This window comes from Bubalus kerabau, chromosome 5 (genome assembly GCF_029407905.1).
Source record: "Bubalus kerabau isolate K-KA32 ecotype Philippines breed swamp buffalo chromosome 5, PCC_UOA_SB_1v2, whole genome shotgun sequence".
NCBI lineage: Eukaryota > Metazoa > Chordata > Mammalia > Artiodactyla > Bovidae > Bubalus > Bubalus kerabau.
Window position 1 is genome coordinate 73,262,501 of NC_073628.1, and position 20,606 is coordinate 73,283,106.

At 38.5% G+C, this 20,606-nt stretch overlaps 1 protein-coding gene across 16 annotated transcripts in view; it reads right to left on the minus strand.

The window, feature by feature from the left end:
• Positions 1-20,606, minus strand: part of USH2A (usherin) — a 1,013,951-nt gene that overhangs the window by 393,505 nt on the left and 599,840 nt on the right. For all 16 annotated transcript variants that reach the window (XM_055581875.1, XM_055581867.1, XM_055581860.1 and 13 more), the window contains one exon: positions 5,124-5,275. In XM_055581875.1, the coding sequence (XP_055437850.1) occupies positions 5,124-5,275 (152 nt within the window). The remainder of the gene's footprint in view (positions 1-5,123; positions 5,276-20,606) is intronic.

Sequence of the window (20,606 nt, forward strand, 5' to 3'; positions counted from 1 at the left end):
GGAGTAATAGACTGCTGGGCATTGTCAAAGGCCACATCAAGCATCTTCACAGACACACACATACTCACTTTTCTGAGCTGTGTTACTACCAGGTATGTGCAAATGGCACCATGCCAGACATCAGGAGATAAATGTACCTGAGTGAATCTATCCCTAAAGTATAATCACAAAAGCTGAAATTTCATTAATATAATGGTAATGAATGTATATGAGAAGAACAAAAAGTGAATTATTTGAAGAGAAGGATTCAAACATAATCCTTTACTGCACAGGGGCCAGAAAGATTTTAATAGCAAAATAAGAAAAATAACCAAGAGAACAGAGGAAGATGAAGTGGGAAAGAAACTAGAAAGGGGTTTAGGGTATTTTACCATCATTTAATAATTGGCTTAAATTTGTTAATGAATCACCATGAGCTCATAAGCATCCCTCATGAACATCTGGCCTTTTCAGACATATTGAATATGTTGATACTTTTGACCTTATTCTTAAAATACAGGCTCATGCCTCACAAGAAGGTGATCAAACATGAAATCCTTAGGCAGGCAAATATTCTCAATTATGTAGCCTTCATTTGTTAGGGCGAATACACTTTCCCAATTATGAAAATAAATGTGGAAAAGACAGAGTGTTAATTTTTAATAAGTATGAGGTCATGACATGTTTTATTTTCATCTGAGAAAGGCTATGGGGTTCTTTAGATCTATAACTCCTACTCATTTTTTTAGTCTAATAGCTATGTATGAAAAATGATAAAGAAACTTGACTGGAAAAATATCAACTCATCCTTTTAATATTTCATAACAAAGCAATTGGTTTCATAATGTCTATGTATATAGTTCAAATTATTGCATAGAAAGTGATTTTAAAGTGTTCCTGATAAATTAAAACTCAAAAAGTTGAAGAATTAAGTGCAAATCCAGATAATTACATTATTCTCAAATATCTAGTTAATTCAAAATAAAAATATAGTTTTAAAATCTCCTTATGTATATGAATAAATATTTCAGTACTTCACTCTATATTAAATTTGGCAGTTGGACTCTTTTGCTCTGACTTTTTTTTAATTTACACTTTGTTTATCAACCTTGCCTTAAGAAAATGCTAAGAAAGGCCATTCTGAAGTTTTTTTTTTATTTTTTTTTATTTTTAAACTTTACATAATTGCATTAGTTTTGCCAAATATCAAAATGAAGGTTAAGTTGGTTTTCACCTGAAAACTTCCCCTGACACAGAAAAAAAAAATTGAGAACTGTGCAAGGAAAACAAACATTTTAACAAAAATTTTATCCTTAATAAAACTCTTACAATGTATCAGAAATCTGTATATGTATTACATGTGTGTTGGGTGTGTTTATCTGTGTAACATGCCATCACCAAGAAACCAAGGCAGCTTTATAACCATATTACACAGCTGTGACCTATAGTTTCACACTTCATCCTTAAGAAGGTCCTTGGAGAACTGAATCCAGTGTGTGTTCCAAGGCCAAATACAGCCATGAAATTTCCCATCTTAGACTCTACCAGTGTTACCCAACAGTGGACAAGAGAAAAAAAACAGCAAAGTGATCTTCCTATGGACAAATTCATTGCATTTTATTGTAGAAACACAAAATGTTAAGAGTTTCTTTCTAATTGCAATTCAACAATATAATTGAAAAAAGGAAAGCATTTAAAAAGTTCTTCCCTGTTGTATTTTCTGTTAATTTTTTTGTTATTTCACATATTTATGAAACCTCAGTTGCTGGATTTAATTTGACAATGCATATTAGCATCTTAAAATTTTAATCAAAGGCATTGTAAATTGCCTTTTACACTGGAATTTCTTTAAAAGCCAAATACATTGTATAAATGAACAAGAACTGAACAAACTACACAGAAATATTTTTTTTTCCCCAGATGGTACAGAATACTTTCTTCTAAATAACAAATATCAGGGAATAAACTTGGTTAGGCACAAAACATATCGAGCCGGCTCAGTGGTAAAGAATCTACCTGCAATACAGAAGACACAGAAGACATGGGTTCCATCCCTGCATCGGGAAGATTACCACGTATATATTCATGGCAACCCACTCCAGGATTCTTGCCTGGGAAATCCCATGGATAGAGGAGCCTGGTGGGCTACAGGGTCACAAAGAGTTGGACACGGCTGAAGTGACTGAGCACATAATACTACATTAAGACGATAAGGATATGTAATTTATGTATTTTATTTTTAAAATATTCTATTTTATCAAATTTGTCATACTTTTAAACTGTTTTTTGTTTATTACATGAGCAACATTGAAAATTTTGAGGGTGAACCAGACTACATTTAACACTATTAAGCATATTTGTCATAGGAAACACTGAATGGTATTTCCCTAAGTGCATGAAAAACAATGACATTAAATATGTAAGAGATGTGAAACAGTCCTCTGTTTCTAAAAACCAAGAGTTATTATTAAGAAACGTTGTTAGGTGAACAAAAGTTTGACTCTTTAGAAAACTTAATGTTGGATTTGAAAGATTTAAAAATAAAAATCATAACTTTTTTGTTTCAATGAAATATTTGTTACAACAGTGGCCTTTAGATAAAGAATACTTTTAAGTGATAAGTATACAATATATATCGGAGAAGGCAATGGCAACCCACTCCAGTACTCTTGCCTGGAAAATCCCATGGACGGAGGAACCTGGTGGGCTGCAGTCCATGGGGTCCCTAGGAGTCGAACACGACTGAGCGACTTCACTTTCACTTTTCACTTTCATGCATTGGAGAAGGAAACGGCAACCCACTCCAGTGTTCCTGCCTGGAGAATCCCAGGGATGGCGGAGACTGGTGGGCCGACGTCTCTGGGGTCGCACAGAGTCGGACACGACTGAAGCGACTTAGCAGCAGTAGCAGCAGCATACAAAATGTATATATGATAACATATGTATATATATAATTAATGATACCCCTGCAGTAGGAATTCGCAAACCCCCTCCAGTATTCTTGCCTGGAAAATTCTATGGACAGAGAAACCTAGCAGGCTACAGTCCATGGGCTTGCAAAGAGTTGGACATAACTGAGCACAAACATGATGATATATGTGATATTCAACAAAATTTAGCCATATTATGTGTGTGTATATGTGTGTGTGTGTGTGTGTGTGTGTGTGTGTATACATATAAAGACTTTGGCCACCTGATGTGAAGAACTGACTCATTGGAAAAGACCCTGATTCTGGATAAGATTGAAGGCAGGAGGAGAAGACCATGACAGAGGATGAGATGGTTGGATGGCATCACTGACTTGATGGACATGAGTCTGAGCAAGCTCTGGGAGTTGGTGATGGACAGGGAAGCCCGGCATGCTACAGTCCATGGGGCCGCAAAGAGTTGGACACAACTGAGCAACTGACCTGAATTGAATGTGTGTGTGTGTGTGTGTGTGTATAATTTAATGATAGGAAAGTCTGGCTTTTAAGATGTGATTCCTACATTTCTTAAATCAGCAACACATTGAAAAAAACCATTGACAAGAGTTGAATCTGTAATATCTTTTTTGATTGTGATAGATATCCAGGGCTATCTAAAGTACTCAAATATGGGATCTCTTATGGGCATAATATATATTATAATTGGTAAAAAAAAAAAAATTAGAAATCAATTGAAGACCATGGGTTTTAACTTCTTGGCAGCACCGAGTTGACTTGTTCTGAATAAAGACATTGCTATTCCATCCCAGTGACTAGAGGTGGATCATTGACTTGGGAAAAGTGTTTGCATACTGAGCACAGGGTAAAGAAGAGGACCAAGGGGAGAAAATAACTCTGTGCTTTAAGCTAAGACTGAGTCTACAATGCGTGAGGCTTTGGAGAGCAGGGTTTTACAATCCAATTCCGTTTCCCCCTTTCTATCGGGGTTTTTGCCTTTGATTCCTTCAGGTCAACATCACCTACTATCTGCACAAGACACAGATCGATAACTGTGTCCCCCTTGTCTACAGTGACCAGAACCCCAGGAGGCAGAGTGGGACCCAGTTTAGTAGCTGGGACCACAACCTGCAGTTTATTTTTTTTGAAAAAACCTCACTTTCAAGCTCACGGCAAATGTTCTTTTGTTTCTTTTTCTTTTTTTGAATGGAGAAGAAAGGCTGGCCTATTGCCATTCCTGCTTTTAAGAGTAAGTAACCGTCAGAGGGGTCTAGGCTATGAAATACTTAATGGCAATAAAGACTACAGCTCAGCTCCACTGATAGATGATGTTAGCAGCTTGGAAAGCCACCAATCTCTGAAGCAAAAGGGGAGGTGTGATCAAAACTAAGGAAGCAAAAATTTAAATGGTAGAGCTGTTTTTGAAGGGTAATATTTATACAATACACTCTTCAGTGAAGACAGAGCACATTAAAATGATAGGCCATTAGCAAATATAGCCAAAAAATATCGAAAATGAATGAGTATTTCCCTTAAAAGAAGCTAAGTCTAATTGATCAAGAATTATGCACAAGAGTAAAAGGTGATGTTTTGAGACTGAAGAATGTCATGCTGGTCTATGAGAATTACATACAATTAATTGGGTGCTGGAAATTATACCAGTAATAAAAAGCAAAATTTTGTCAATCTTTTAACTACTATTGAAATATAGATAGATAAAGATTTCTGAAATGTGGATCTCAAAAGCTGATATTAATGACATTTTAAATACTGTTCTTATGAATATATCACACTAATAAAATTAAAATGTATAATTCTAATGGATGAGGCAAACTCAATCTTTTAATTGATTAACATACTTGTTGGGGAGCAGTGTTGCCATACTGTGACAGTTAGAGCCTTTCAATTATTTTCACTTTTTAATCAGACACTTACCTCTTACTAGGAAGAAAAGCATCCACTTTAAATATGTCACTATATTAGGCAAGCCTGCCTGGTCAACCTACCTTTCGAAATTTCAATAAAATGTAGATTTTGTCCTTCACTAGACCTATGTGCAATCTTAAAATTTATGTTGAGTATAAAATCCTACTAACTCTTAAATGAAATTTTATAAAAAGAACATCTCCCCTCCTACTTGAAAGGCTAGCTGTGGAGAGTCGCCTATTCATTGTCATCTGACATTTAGTACATACCCGGGATGTAAATTGCCACACTCACCAGTGGGCCCAGAGCACAACCTCTGGCCGTGCAGGCTTGGACCCTGAAGGAATGCAAACTCCAAGGAGCGAATCCAGAAGCATGACAACTGAGTTCTGAGGAGTTGTGAATTAATATACCATCGAGATACAGCCCGTAACTTGTGATAACACCTGGGAAGGCAATAATAATTGTCTTTTAGTATGATTGTTAGACAATAGCAAAGAAGGTCTTAAAAGAAGCATGCACTTCTTGATGCAATTTCTAATTGCATGGAATCACAGTCTCTCCCTTAGTCTAAATCCTATCTCTTTCCAAAGGATAAAACAGGCTTTAAACTCTTGAATCTCAAGTTGTTAAGCTAATTAGTATAGAGGTACAAATAGAAACCGAGTCCCAGTATAGGAAGCTTTCTATTGCATCATGTTAACTGCTGCCATTGGTGTTCCATATCAGAAATGAATAACGTAAGTACATTTACAATTTGCATTGTTTTCTAAAATGATATCCTGATAGACGTGCTTTAGAAGTCCAATAACCCTGTTTGGTAATGCATTATGTGTGACTCAGGATATACCAGGCAGTGTTCCAAGTACATCCTCTTTTTTAACTCTCTCCTCACAGTACTACTATAATAAGTGCAGTATTATCATCACTATTTCATAGATGAGCCAAGTCAGGTACAGATAACTTAGGTAACTTGCTCAAGGTCACAGAGCTGGCAAATATGGGAATCAGGATTTGAATCTGGCTCCAGAGCCCATGCTCTCAATTACAACACTGAATCACCTAAATGTAAACCCCATGCACTTTCACAGATCCATTCATGAGACACTCATGTACAGGGTAGAGAAGCTATGATTTGCAAGATTTAATGATCAACTCAAATTTGTTTTAGAAGTTACGCGTACTTTCATGACATCAACTAACAGAGATTTGAGAGACTGCAGGGCTAAAGAATATAATCATTTGATTTCTTCCATTCCAATGTGCATTGGGTGGGATGGTGCACCTTCTTGAGGGATGGTACGGGGAGGGTGGAGGGAGGGGGGTTGAGGATGGGGAACACATGTATACCTGTGGCGGATTCATGTTGATGTATGGCAAAACCAATACAATATTGTAAAGTAAATAACCTCCAATTAAAATAAATAAATTTATATTAAAAAAAATAAAAGGAGGTTAGGGATCTTTGCTCACTGGAAATATCCCCACTCATTAAACATCACATGTTAAGAAACAGAACTTTGCTTACATGCTAAATTAGAATGTCTTTCAGAGGTAAATTAATTTCACAGTGGCCTCCTGAGTTTGCCCTTGAAGAATTATCTCGCCTTCTCACATTATTAGTATTATTATTCCTTATGTAATTGCCTGACATCTCCAATGGGCTATAGGCTCCCCAAGGTAATCTTGACTTCCTCACCTGTATGTTTCTAGAGCTTAGCACTGTGCCTAAAACATTGTTTATGCTACGCTGCATCAGTCATGTCTGACTCTTTGCAACCCCACGGACTGTAGCCCACCAGGCTCCTCTGTTCATGGGATTTCCCGGGCAAAAATACTGGAGTGGGTTCCTGTGCCCTTCTTCAGGAGATCTTCCCTACCCAGGGATCAAATCTGTGTCTCCAGCATCTCCTGCATTGCAAGGAAGGTTCTTTATCACTAGCACCATCTGGGAAGTAGGCACTTAAAAAATATTGACTAAATGAATAAATTAACTTATATGCAGCATAGCAATAGTACCAGCATCCAAACAGAATGAAAATTTAACACTATAGGGAGAAAAGGATACCTAGATACCTGAAATATTAAAAAAAAAAACTCTCTAAAAGGTTGATATTATAGGATAGCTCAAAACAGTATTTTGAAAAGGAATGAGTTTTGCAATAGAAGACTAGCAAAATCAAATGTCATCAAGAGAGTCCTTGAGAGCTGTCTTCCTGGAGAACTGACTCTCAGTTTTATGAACAACAGATCTGGTCTTCTGAATGTCTTAAAAGTAGATCAAGCCCTCATTCATCATTGTATCAGGGACAGCATCACTCAGGCAATCATAACACCAGAAGACATCATAAGTGTCCTGCTCTCCTGGGTGGGAGTTGCTCATTTCTAGAACCTTCACAATGTTCTGGCAGCACCATCATCTGTGAACTTATGAAATGCTGTGCCTGTTGTCACAATATCCCTTACAATGTTGCTTTTGATTAAGAAATCAGTTTATAATAAAAGAAAAGGGGAAGTGAATTAATATTATGGAAGTGACCCATCTTATATCTCATTAACCCATAGCCTGGGAAATTGCAGAAATGGCCTTTGGAAATATACATTACAGCCCAAGCTGAGTCTCCCTGTGGATCTGGAATCCCTGTAGGACGTTTTAACTGCTTTGAACTAGGGACCAGTATTTGATGCTGGTTTTTCCATAGTGAGAAAATGTGAGAATCTCTCTTAAGATCATTTCTTATATCATTTTTTAAAATGCCATGTAAGTATTTTTGAAATTATAAAACACTTTATTATTAAAAATGTACTGAACACTTACGTTGAGTCAGACAAAAGGTTGTATGCTTTACATGAATTATTTCTGTTAACTTTTTAGTCAGCATGTTTCCTTCCAATATTATAGTTAATATGCTCTCCAAACTATTTGTGCTTTCTCTACTCACAAAAAGGAACGCTTACATCATGGGACACCAAGGTACCAGTAAATTAGAAACAAGAATATTACCTGGAAACTTGGGATCTTTGTGAAACCATAACAACATGCAAAGAAAAAGTTACTATGAGGGAGGAGGAATTAGCTTCCTTCCACATGCTGACATCCTGGACTTTCTCAAGGGCACCCCTCTGTCTGACAGATCCAATCATGTGACGATTGGAAGTCTAAAGCAACTTAAGCCACAACCACTAAGGACATAGAGCTTTTAATAATAAACGTTTAGTTGGGCGACAGTCCCTGGGGTCGCAAAGAGTGGACCACAACCGAGTGACTAAACAACTGGACCTGCTTGGTTAATGAATTCTGAGCGGAACTGACGTTTCCCTTCAGGGTGGGGGCCCTTGATCGTGGCTAGGGGCTGACATCAAATGGAAGAAATTGTAAATATCAACCATGGCCTTAACTAGTTATAGAAACAAGCATTGAAGATGTCATTTTTAATTTCTTGCTTATTATATAGAAATTTATATATAATAACTAATTTTCCCTCCTCCTCTTCTCTGTTGATTTATATAAAGAAAGTTCATTTACAGTTTAGGTTTTAAGTTATAGGATATCCAGGTGGGATATATCTAAACTGAAAGGGGAGTTAATACCACCCAGATATGACCATAGGGACAGAGGGTAAGAGCATATTCATTTGTTCAACACTTGGTAGCACCATTTGGGGTGGAAGCAGGCAGTGATTATCATCAGCAGTGGAAGGTAGAAAGGTAGGCATGGAGACCGAACAGCTCAACTGGTAATTCACCTAAGTCATCTGATGACAGCTGACACGTCCACACTTCTAGAGCCTGGTCTGCACACTGAGCCCAAGAGCCAACACAATACATTTTTAGCTCCCTTGCTGGCTGACTTTCTAGAAAGCTTCACCAAGTGGAGGCACTGCTAGGAGGGTAGAAACAGGAAGAAAGAAAACATCCAGCTTGTTTTTGAGAATATTTCATGTACCACTCTGGCTCCACAAAACAGTGAGATCGCCAGCATCTGCTCTCCTTTATTCTAAGGTGACCATCTAATGTCATTTAATACTTGACACACAAAAGAACGAGTGAATTAAAATTAAGACGTGAGAGATACATAGTGAAAAACCAACTAGCACATGGCTTAAGAGAAGAAATACAGGTAAAAATCACACTAATAATAATGTCTGTGTGTGTGCTAAGTTGCTTCAGGTGTGTCCGACTCTTTGCAACCCTATAGACCGCAGCCCACCAGGCTCCTCTCTCTGTGGGATTTTCCAGGCCGGAATACTGGAATGGGTTGCCATGCCCTCCTCCAGGCAATCTTCCTGACCCAGGGAGTGAACCTGTGTCTCTTATGTTTCCTGCATTGATAGATGGATTCTTTACCACTAGCACCACTTGGGAAGCCCAATAATAAAAAAGACAAGAAATTATTATGTGCCGGGCACTCTGATAAGCAATCATTCTATGCAATGGGCACCCGGTGCACAAATCACTTATGCTATTGCACTTATGTGCAAATCACATGTTGCAGAAGCTCTTAAAGAAATTTTAAGACCCCTGCAATGCTATCTACTTGATCTGCTTTTCAACACTGAAATAGAAAGTACCCAAATCAATATTTCCCTTTTCTTACATAATTGGGGAACAGAGAATTTCTTTTCTGCTGGGATTATGTGCATAATATCTCATTTGTCTGACATATTGGGAAATGAGATATTTTATAGGAGTTAATTTTCATTATAACTAAATCTCATCCATGAAGTGCAAACTTAAAAATCTTAACCATTTTTGAAGGAATTCTTTCCAGTAAGCACTACACACTTTCCTGTCTTTTCACAGAGGCTATAATGAATATAAGAGAATCACTTTGTGAGGATTCAAACTGTGCATTATGGACACCAGAGACTATATTCACTAATTCAGTGATACCCTCCAGGACTGAGTAGGTGGAGGACACTTAGCCAGCTTTTCCTGTTAGCATCACTTAGTGGCTACATTTCATTCATGCCCGTGTCTCCATTTTGAGTTCTCCATTCTCCCTCAGTGACAGCCTCTCAAATGTAACTTCTTTGTTTTGTCTACCTGACTCTAGCAAGTCAACCCCTAGCAAGATCTGCTGAGAAACTAGATAACCATGACATTTGGAACTAAGGATAAAGAAATAATAGACAGTCACTGAGACAAGGGTTCAGAGTCAGATGAGCACAATGCAAACGAGCTGAGAATGAAATTAAGTGAGATTTGTGACAGTTAACTGCTCTCTTTTTTTACTATCCTGTATGAACCTGACTTTGGGGATAAATTAGACTGAAGTCCAGACTCAATGGACGTGAGCTCTCTCTTTCTCTTTCTCTCTCTCTCTCTCTCTCTCTCTCACACACACACAATTTCCCAGCATTCTATAGGTAACCTATATTAGACAGTATTTGTAGAAAGGACGAAAAGGTCAATTATAAAAACAATGTACATTGAAAAACAATGCAGTCTGCCTTTTAAATCATTTTAGACAGTCTTCTGTACTTCATCCACCACACAAACTCCATCCTCAGTCCTGGAGATCTTACATTCCAAATTGATCCTTCACCATCTCCATATCCATGGCTATCTAGTCCACTCTGCCATCATCTCATAATAGAATAGTGTGTGTATGTTAAGTCACGTCAGTCGTGTCCAACTCTCTGTGACCCCATGTACTGTACCCGCAGGCTCCTCTGTGCACGTTGATTCTCCAGGCAAGAATACTGGAGTGGGTTGCCATTTCCCATTCCAGGGGATCTTAACCCAGGAATCAAACCCATGTCTCTTACATCTCCTGTTTTGATGCATTATTCATGCTCCCACAGAATTCATTCTTCATAACACAGAAGGGCAGTTTTCAAAACACACATCTGATCATACTATATGCAGTCAGTGATCAATCAGGCCTTGGTTGAGTACTAACTAGCAAGATGAGTTCCCTGTCCCAGAAAGTTGGGGTCAACATGTTGTGAGGACAAAACAGACTAGTGGTGCTGACCTCTCTGGCTTTTCTGCCTTTCGGTCTAGGTCTTACCAGCTACCGTCAGATCTCAAGGTAGGACCGAAGTGGGATACTGTTGTGTTTTAGAGCTAGAATTCAGATATGTCCCCCATCAAAAGAGCTTAAAACAAGACATTTCATCTGTTTTGAAGACCATTTATTATGAAATATTGAGTTAAGGACACAAAGTTAAATTTCCTGGTAAATTTGTAGATGATAAGAAATATCATTTGAAAAAAATCCCATTTCTTATCATAATAGGCAAGCAGATTTCATAACTTGTTTTTATTAGCAAATATTTTGATGTAAATAGAATTAGGTATGATATGAAACATTGTACAATTCAGTTACCAAAACATACACTAATAAGCAATAAGTCTAAAATATCTCTTAACACAACAATTTTTATTGACCTCAGATTCCCAATGTGAGTTACAAAAATGAGTGAATATAATCTACTGGACTTTTAAAATGAAGTCTAAGAAGATACTTTCCTTCTTTGACTACAGCACAAGACACATATGAATAACTTTGGGATAAGTAAAATGTTAAGTTCTTAAAATGGTTTAAAACTCAACATTCAGAAAACTAAGATCATGGCATCTGGTTCCATCAGCTAATGGGAAATAGATGGGGAAATAATGGAAATAGTAAGAGGCTTTATTTTTGGAGGGTTCCAAAGTCACTGCAGATGGTGATTGCAGCCATGACATTAAAAGATGCTTGCTCCTTGGAAGAAAAGCTATGACCAACCTAGACAGCATATTAAAAAGCAGAGACATTACTTTGCCAACAAATGTTCATCTAGTCAAAGCTTTGGTTTTTCCAGTAGTCATGTATGGATGTGAGAGTTGGACTATAAAGAAAGCCGAGTGCCAAAATATTGATACTTTTTAACTGTGGGGTTGAGAAGACTCCTAAGAGTCTCTTGGACAGCAAAGAGATCCAACCAGTCTATCCTAAAGGAAATCAGTCCTGAATATTCATTGGAAGGACTGATGCTGAAGTTGAAACTCCAATACTTTGTCCACCTGATGTGAAGAACTGACTCATTGGAAAAGACCCTGATGCTGGGAAAGATTGAAGGTGGGAGGAGAGGGGGACAACAGAGGATAAGATGGTTGGACAGCATCACCAATTCAATGCACATGAGTTTGAGTAAACTCTGGGAGTTGGTGATGGACAGGGAAGCCTGGTGTGCTGTAGTCCATGGGGTCACAAAGAGTTGGACATGACTGAGCAACTGAACTGAACTGAAGTATTTTTGAAATTATAAAACACTTTATTATTTTTAAAAATGTACTGAACACTTACTTTGAGTCAGACAATAGGCTGTATGGTTTATATGAGTTATTTCTGTTAAAATTGACAACACCAAGAAATTAGAACAATTTAGAACATAGCAGTTTCCTTGTTATGAAGATGAAAGAATACAGTCTTAGAGGAACTAAGCTATTTCCCAAAGTCATACAAGGAGAAATTAAGGGGTAGAACCTGGCAATCTCATCACATCACTGCCACTACTCTTGTTATCCATTTCCAGCCTAATTTTCTCTTCTACAATATGTGGGAAATCCACTCAAATTAAGAACTGATAAACACGCTCTAGCCCTAAAAGCAATTAGGTTGAGCTTAATGAAAAATTACCATATATTTATTGAGAGTCAATTACCTGAAAGGTACTTTGCTTGGTACTTTGAAAGACAGAAAGAAATAGTATCTACAGATCTAATTAAACAACAATCTAACAGATGAGTAATAAGCGCCACAAAACCTTTATACCCAACAAAAGGTATAACCAGTTAAGTACAGATGCTTCTAGCAGGGAACAATCACCCTGGCTAAAGTGAGTCCTAAAAGCTTTTCAGAGCAGTCAAGTCTTCCATGCAAGGAAGCTGTGTCTTCCATAGGTTCTTCCACAAGAAACAAAAAGCAATGACTCAGAAAGATGTTCCTGGTGGAGAAACTATATTTACCAATGTGTGGAAACAAGTAAGTGCAAGGTATAGTTAAGATATCCTGCTGCTGCTGCTGCTGCTAAGTCGCTTCAGTCGTGTCCGACTCTGTGCAACCCCAGAGACGGCAGCCAACCAGGCTCCCCCATCCCTGGGATTCTCCAGGCAAGAACACTGGAGTGGGTTGCCATTTCCTTCTCCAATAATAGACCAGTATTTTGTTCTTTTTTGTTGTTGTAATTGGTTCAAGTTTAATAGAAATAAGCCTTCAAAGGGAAGTTAGGACCTTGAATGCTGTTCAAAGGAATTGGGATTTTATGATACAAAGGAGAACCATCGACATTTTCACATTTTCATGTACTAACCAGGGGCATAATGAAAGTCTTCCTTAGAAAAATTAACCTAGAATGACATATATAATAGACTGGTATAAGGAAGATCATGGAACTAGGGAGAAGTGAGATAGCTGAAAATATTAAAAAGAAAAAATAATAATTTTTAGATACACATCTTCCTGAATCTATCTAAAGTAGTTATGACCTAGGCAGGGATGTGGGACACCACATTTCATCTTTAGTGCATGGCATATTCTAAGAGTAAAATCTTTCAGTTCAGTTTAATTCAGTCACTCAGTCGTGTCCGACTCTTTGCAACCCCATGAATCGCAGCACGCCAGGCCTCCCTGTCCATCACCATCTCCCGGAGTTCACTCAGACTCACATCCATCGAGTCAGTGATGCCATCCAACCATCTCATCCTCTGTCATCCCCTTCTCCTCCTGCCCCCAATCCCTCTCAGCATCAGAGTCTTTTCCAATGAGTCAACTCTTCGCATGAGGTGGCCAAAGTACTGGAGTTTCAGCTTCAGCATCATTCCTTCCAAAGAAATCCCAGGGCTGATATCCTTTAGAATGGACTGGTTGGATCTCCTTGCAGTCCAAGGGACTCTCAAGAGTCTTCTCCAACACCACAGTTTAAAAGCATCAATTCTTCGGCGTTCAGCTTTCTTCACAGTCCAACTCTCAGATCCATACATGACCACAGGAAAAACCATAGCCTTGACTAGACGGACCTTTGTTGGCAAAGTAATGTCTCAGCTTTTGAATATGCTGTCTAGGTTGGTCATAACTTTTCTTCCAAGGAGTAAGCGTCCTTTAATTTCATGGCTGCAGTCACCATCTGCAGTGATTTTGGAGCCCCAAAAAATAGTCTGACACTGTTTCCACTGTTTCCCCATCTATTTCCCATGAAGTGATGGGACCAGATGCCATGATCTTAGTTTTCTGAATGTTGAGCTTTAAGCCAACTTTTTCACTCTCCTCTTTCACCTTCATCAAGAGGCTTTTTAGTTCCTCTTCTCTTTCTGCCATAAGGGTGGTGTCATCTGCATATCTGAGGTTATTGATATTTCTCCTGGCAATCTTGATTCTAGCTTGTGCTTCTTCCAGCCCAGGGTTTCTCATGATGTACTCTGCATTTAAGTTAAATAAGGAGGGTGACAATATACAGCCTTGATGTACTCCTTTTCCTATTTGGAACCAGTCTGTTGTTCCATGTCCAGTTCTAACTGTTGCTTCCTGACCTGCATACAAATTTCTCAAGCAGCAGGTTAGGTGGTCTGGTATTCCCATCTCTTTCAGAATTTTCCACAGTTTATTGTGATCCACACAGTCAAAGGATTTGGCATAGTCAATAAAGCAGAAATAGATGTTTTTCTGGAACTCTCTTGCTTTTTTGATGATCCAGTGGGTGTTGCCAATTTGATCTCTGGTTCCTCTGCCTTTTCTAAAACCAGCTTGAACATCTGGAAGTTCACGGTTCACGTATTGCTGTTAACACTTTTATATACAGCTGACCTTGAAATTGAACAACATGGATTTGAACTGTGTAGGTTCACTTACACATGGACTTTTTAAAAAGATAAATACAGTACTATACAATTGACAGAGACACTCTACTTCCCTGGTGGCTCAGACAGTAAAGCATCTGCCTACAATGCAGGAGACCTGGGTTCAATCACTGGGTCAGAAAGATCTCCTGGAGAAGGAAATGGCAACCCACTCCAAGATTCTTGCCTGGAAAATCCCATGGATGGAGGATCCTGGTAGGTTACAGTCCATGGGGTCGCAAAGAGTTGGACACAACTGAGCGACTTCACTTTCAAATTTGACAATTGGTTGAATTCAAGGATACAGAATTGGGAATACAGAAAGGTTACTGTGGAGATTTGAGCATACTGGAACCAATCCCCTGCAGATGCTAAGGGATAATTTTATACGGCTTTTCTACTGCTTGGTGGAGAAGGCAATGGCACCCCACTCCAGTACTCTTGTCTGGAAAATCCCACGGACGGAGGAGCCTGGTGGGCTGCAGTCCATGGGGTCACTAAGAGTCGGACACAACTGAGCGACTTCACTTTCACTTTTCACTTTCATGCATTGGAGAAGGAAATGGCAACCCACTCCAGTGTTCTTGCCTGGAGAATCCCAGGGACGGGGGAGCCTGGTGGGCTGCCATCTATGGGGTCGCACAGAGTCGGACACGACTAAAGTGACTTAGCAGCTACTGCTTGGGGAATCAGTAGCCTTTCCCCCCACATTGTCCCAGGATCAACTGTACTTTCTCTTCTTTAATAAAACAAACTTATGAGCTTAGGACTGGGATGTATTAGACTGATATGCTGTGTCACTAGTCAGGAAATATTTTTATCAGAGATGGACTGTGAAGTTAGGAACAAAAAAACTCATAAAAATCTGTCACCAAAACACTAACTTGCATCTAATGATTTATAAAGAGAATGTTTTTGAGGATTAAAAAAGTCATACCTCTGTTTTCTATCTTGACTGAATCCAATATCAAAATCATATTACTATTATAAATGCTTATAATAGTGTACCATAGCTTTGGAAGATGTTGCCATTTAGGGAAACTGGGCAAAAGGTAACGGGATCTTTTTGCATTATCTCCTACAAACTGCATGTAAATCAAGAATTATCTCAAAATACAACACTTAATTAAAATACAAAATAAAAACTGTCATGTTGGGGAGTATGACAGAAGAGGCAAACCTTTGAAATTCAGAAGTTGATGAAAAAAAATAACTGTTTAATCATATACCTTGGTCCTTAGGAAATATTCTTGAAAGCAGAAAGAGTTTTACTTTCCCTTTATAGGTGAGAAAAACAGGTTTGAAACCCATTTTTTTTCTGTCTTTTAAAAATTATGTAATAAAACATAATAAAAGAAGTACATAAAATGTTATGTTTTTAAAACAAAGAGAAAAGCTCTTATAACCATCCCAAAGTTACAGCACAGAATACTGCTAAGTACCCCAGAAATTTCCTATGGGTCCTTCATGATTCCAACCCTTCCACCTACGCTTCCACCTTACCAACCAGTTGGAGGGTGACAACTTGGTTGACTTTAAGAATCATGTTCTTACTCCTCTACCTAGGAAATCATCCCTAAACAAAGCAGCTTTGTGTGGCTTTCTACTTTGTATTTGAAATCAGATTTATGCATTTTTTTGCATATTCTTTTGCTCAACATAACATGTCTGGGTTCTCTTCATATTGTTAAGGATAGCCATACTTCACTCATTTTCATTGTTGTATAATTTACATATCTATTCTACTGTTCATACTTAGATTATTTCCACACTTTGGTTGATAGATCAATGTAGCTATAAGCATTTTTGTACATGTGTCCTGAGGCTCATGTGTACAAGTTTCCTAGAGTATAGATTTTGGAGTGGAGTTGTTGGGATATATTTAACTTTACTAGACAAAACAACTCTTTTTCAAAGTGCATCAATTCCTATTAACACCAATAGTGTCTGCGAGTCATCATTCTGTATCATTAAAAAGACCATGCACAGTTACTCTGTTAAATTTTTGCGAGTGTTTTTTGCATAAAATATTATCTTGATTTGGTATTATTTTTATTTCCCAACTTATTAATGAGACTGAGTACATTTCTTTAGAGCTATGGTTTTACTCAATGACTTTCAAGTAAGCAAGAAAAAAAATGAGGGCAAGCTATATACTGACATGAAAAGATATTTACTCCAGATTTGTCAGGAGGAAAAATATCAAAGTGCAGAAATATACATTTATGGGCAATCATTTTTAAGTGTCTATTATATGCCTATACATGGACATCATTATTCATTCAATCAACACAGTATGAAGCATCTACTATGTTCTAGGCACTCTCCTAAATGCTGTGGAGAATGAGTAAGCTGCAGACATAAAATTAGAGGGCAAACTGGAAGGCTCTCCAGCTGGTGGCTGCCCTTTCAAGAAATTTCTCTCACTGCACATGGCCATTCTCTCATGACTACACATGTTTAAAACTTGGTCAGGGAGCTCACATTTTCCAAGTTTTTATTTCCTCATCAATAAAATTAGGGCACCCTTCCCTGCCTTGGTGGTCTGGCTGATTGAACATGAGAATCAAATGAGTGTATATGAAAGTCCCTTAGGAATTAAGTGTTATGAATGCAAAGGCACGAGCTTAGACCTGTTCCTTTCTTCCAGGGTGAGTTCAAGCCCAGTCTGTTACGAGAATCTCTCCTTAGACTGTCCCTCCTAGTCTGCTCTATGTCACAAAAACTGCACGTGTCTTGTAAAAACAAATCTGCACACCTCTCAAAAACACACCTGAGACAAATCTGTATTCCTTACCTGTATGCTGTCTGCCATCACCTAGCAATTTCTTTTTTTTCTATTTATTTCATATTGAAGTATAGCTGATTAACAATGTTGTGTTAGTGTCAGGTATATAGCAAAGTCAGTTGCACTGATACATATATCTATTCTTTTCCAAATTTTTTCCCACTTAGGTTATTATGTAGTATTGAACAGAGTTCTTTGAGCTATACAGTAGGTCCCTATTGGTTATCTATTATTTTAAATATGTATAGCAGTGTGTACATGTCAATTCCAGACTTCCAATTTACCCCCCAAATCCTTCCCCCCCAGTAATCTTAAATTCAGTCTATAAGCCTGTGAGTCTATTTTGTAAAAAAAAAAAAGTTCATTTGTATCATTTGTCTTTGTCTGATTTTCTTCACTTAGTATGACAATATTGAGTTTTATCCATGTTGTGGCAAATGGCACTGTTTCATTCTTTTAGTGGCTGAGTAATATTCTATTGTATTATATATGTACCATATCTTTTTTATCCATTCATCCTACCATGTAGCAGTTTCTTAAATGTGTTTGCTAACTCTTTATGTAATATTCCTCCTCTACCCTAGTCAAGCCCAGGAGCACAGTGTGAAAAAAACAGCTACTTACTAAAAGCTATAAAATAATTTTTGGAAAAAAATCTATTGGGCTTTGATTTTCGGTAACCCACTAATGTAGTAATCTGTTGTTGTTTATTTGCTAATTCATGTCCAGTCTTTGCAACCCCATGGACTATAGCCCACCAGGATCCTCTGTCCATAGGACTTCCCAGGCAAGAATACTGGAGGAGGTTGCCATTTCCTTCTTCAGGGGATCTTCCTGACCCAGGGATCGAACCCATGTCTCCTGCTTGGAGAGAGATTCTTTACCACAGAGTCACTGCAGTAATCTGATTCGTTGGCAAATATTTATGGAGGAGGTGCTTTGTGTCAGGAATGCTTGGAATACAGAAGTGATCAAAACAGTCCTGGCCCCCTGCCTTCAGAAACCTTTCAATCTAAGTGAGAAGACAGACTAAAAGCATTATGTGTATGTAAAACTGATTAACAAGAAAACCAGAATAAAACATGTGGGGTGAGGGAGGGAAGGCAGATACTAACCTAGTCCAGGTATGCTAGGAGATAAGGCTTATTTGAAACACTTATCTTTGAACTTGCATGAGAAGCAACTTCATCAAGAAGAAAATTTCATAAACCGTTATTTGATTAGTTACAGGAAAGATTTCAGTATCCTATCATTTTGCCTTTTCATACTGTTCATGGGAAAGACTAGAGATCTCTTCAAGAAATGAGAAAGACTGGAGATCTCTTCAAGAAAATTAGAGATACAAAGGGAACATTTCATACAAAGATGGGCTCCATAAAGGACAGAAATGATATGGACCTAACAGAAGCAGAAGATATTAAGAAGAGGTGGCAAGAATATACAGAAGAACTGTACAAAAAAGAGCTTCACAACCAAGATAATCATGATGGTGTGATCACTCACCTAGAGCCAGACATCCTGGAATGTGAAGTCACGCGGGCCTTAGAAAGCATCACTGCAAAGAAAGCTAGTGGAGGTGATGGAATTCCAGTTGAGCTCTTTCAAATCCTGAAAGATGATGCTGTGAAAGTGCTGCACTCAATATACCAGCAAATTTGGAAAACTCAGCAGTCGCCACAGGACTGGAAAAGGTCAGTTTTCATTCCAATCCCAAAGAAAGGCAATGCCAAAGAATGCTCAAACTACCACACAATTGCACTCATCTCACACGCTAGTAAAGTAATGCTCAAAATTCTCCAAGCCAGGCTTCAGCAATATGTGAACCGTGAACTTCCTGATGTTCAAGCTGGTTTTAGAAAAGGCAGAGGAACCAGAGATCAAATTGCCAACATCTGCTGGATCATCGAAAAAGCAAGAGAGTTCCAGAAAAAACATCTATTTCTGCTTTATTGACTATACCAAAGCCTTTGACTGTGTGGATCAGAATAAACTGTGGAAAATTCTGAAAGAGATGGGAATACCAGACCACCTGACCTGCCTCTTGAGAAACCTATATGCAGGTCAGGAAGCAACAGTTAGAACTGGACATGGAACAACAGACCGGTTCCAAATAGGAAAAGGAGTACATCAAGGATGTATATTGTCACCCTCCTTATTTAACTTATATGCTGATTACATCATGAGAAACCCTGGGCTGGAAGAAGCACAAGCTAGAATCAAGATTGCCAGGAGAAATATCAATAACCTCAGATATGCAGATGACACCACCCTTATGGCAGAAAAAGAAGAGGAACTAAAAAGCCTCTTGATGAAAGTGAAAGAGGAGAGTGAAAAAGTTGGCTTAAAGCTCAACATTCAGAAAACTAAGATCATGGCATCTGGTCCCATCACTTCATGGGAAATAGATGGGGAAACAGTGGAAACAGTGTCAGACTATTTTTTGGGGCTCCAAAATCACTGCAGATGGTGACTGCAGCCATGAAATTAAAAGATGCTTACTCCTTGGAAGGAAAATTATGACCAACCTAGATAGCATATTCAAAAGCAGAGACATTACTTTGCCAACAAAGGTCCATCTAGTTAAGGCTATGGTTTTTCTGGTGGTCATGTATGGATGTGAGAGTTGGACTGTGAAGAAGACTGAGCACCAAAGAATTGATGCTTTTGAACTGTGGTGTTGGAGAAGATATTCTTGCCTGGAGAATCCCAGGGACGGGGGAGCCTGGTGGGCTGCTGTCTATGGGGTCTCACAAAGTCGGACACGACTGAAGTGACTTAGCAGTTGGAGAAGATTCTTGAGAGTCCCTTGAACTGCAAGGAGATCCAACCAGTCCATTCTAAAGGAGATCAGTCCTGGGTGTTCATTGGAAGGAATGATGCTAAAGCTGAAACTCCAATACTTTGGCCACCTCATGCGAAGAGCTGACTCACTGGAAAAGACTCTGATGCTGGGAGGGACTCGGGGCAGGAGGAGAAGAGGACAACAGAGGATGAGATGGCTGGATGGCATCACTGACTCGATGGATGTGAGTCTGAGTGAACTCCGGGAGATGGTGATGGACAGGGAGGCCTGGCGTGCTGCAATTTATGGGGTTGCAGAGAGTCGGACATGACTGAGCGACTGAATTGAACTGAACTGAACTGAATAAAGATTTCATAATAAT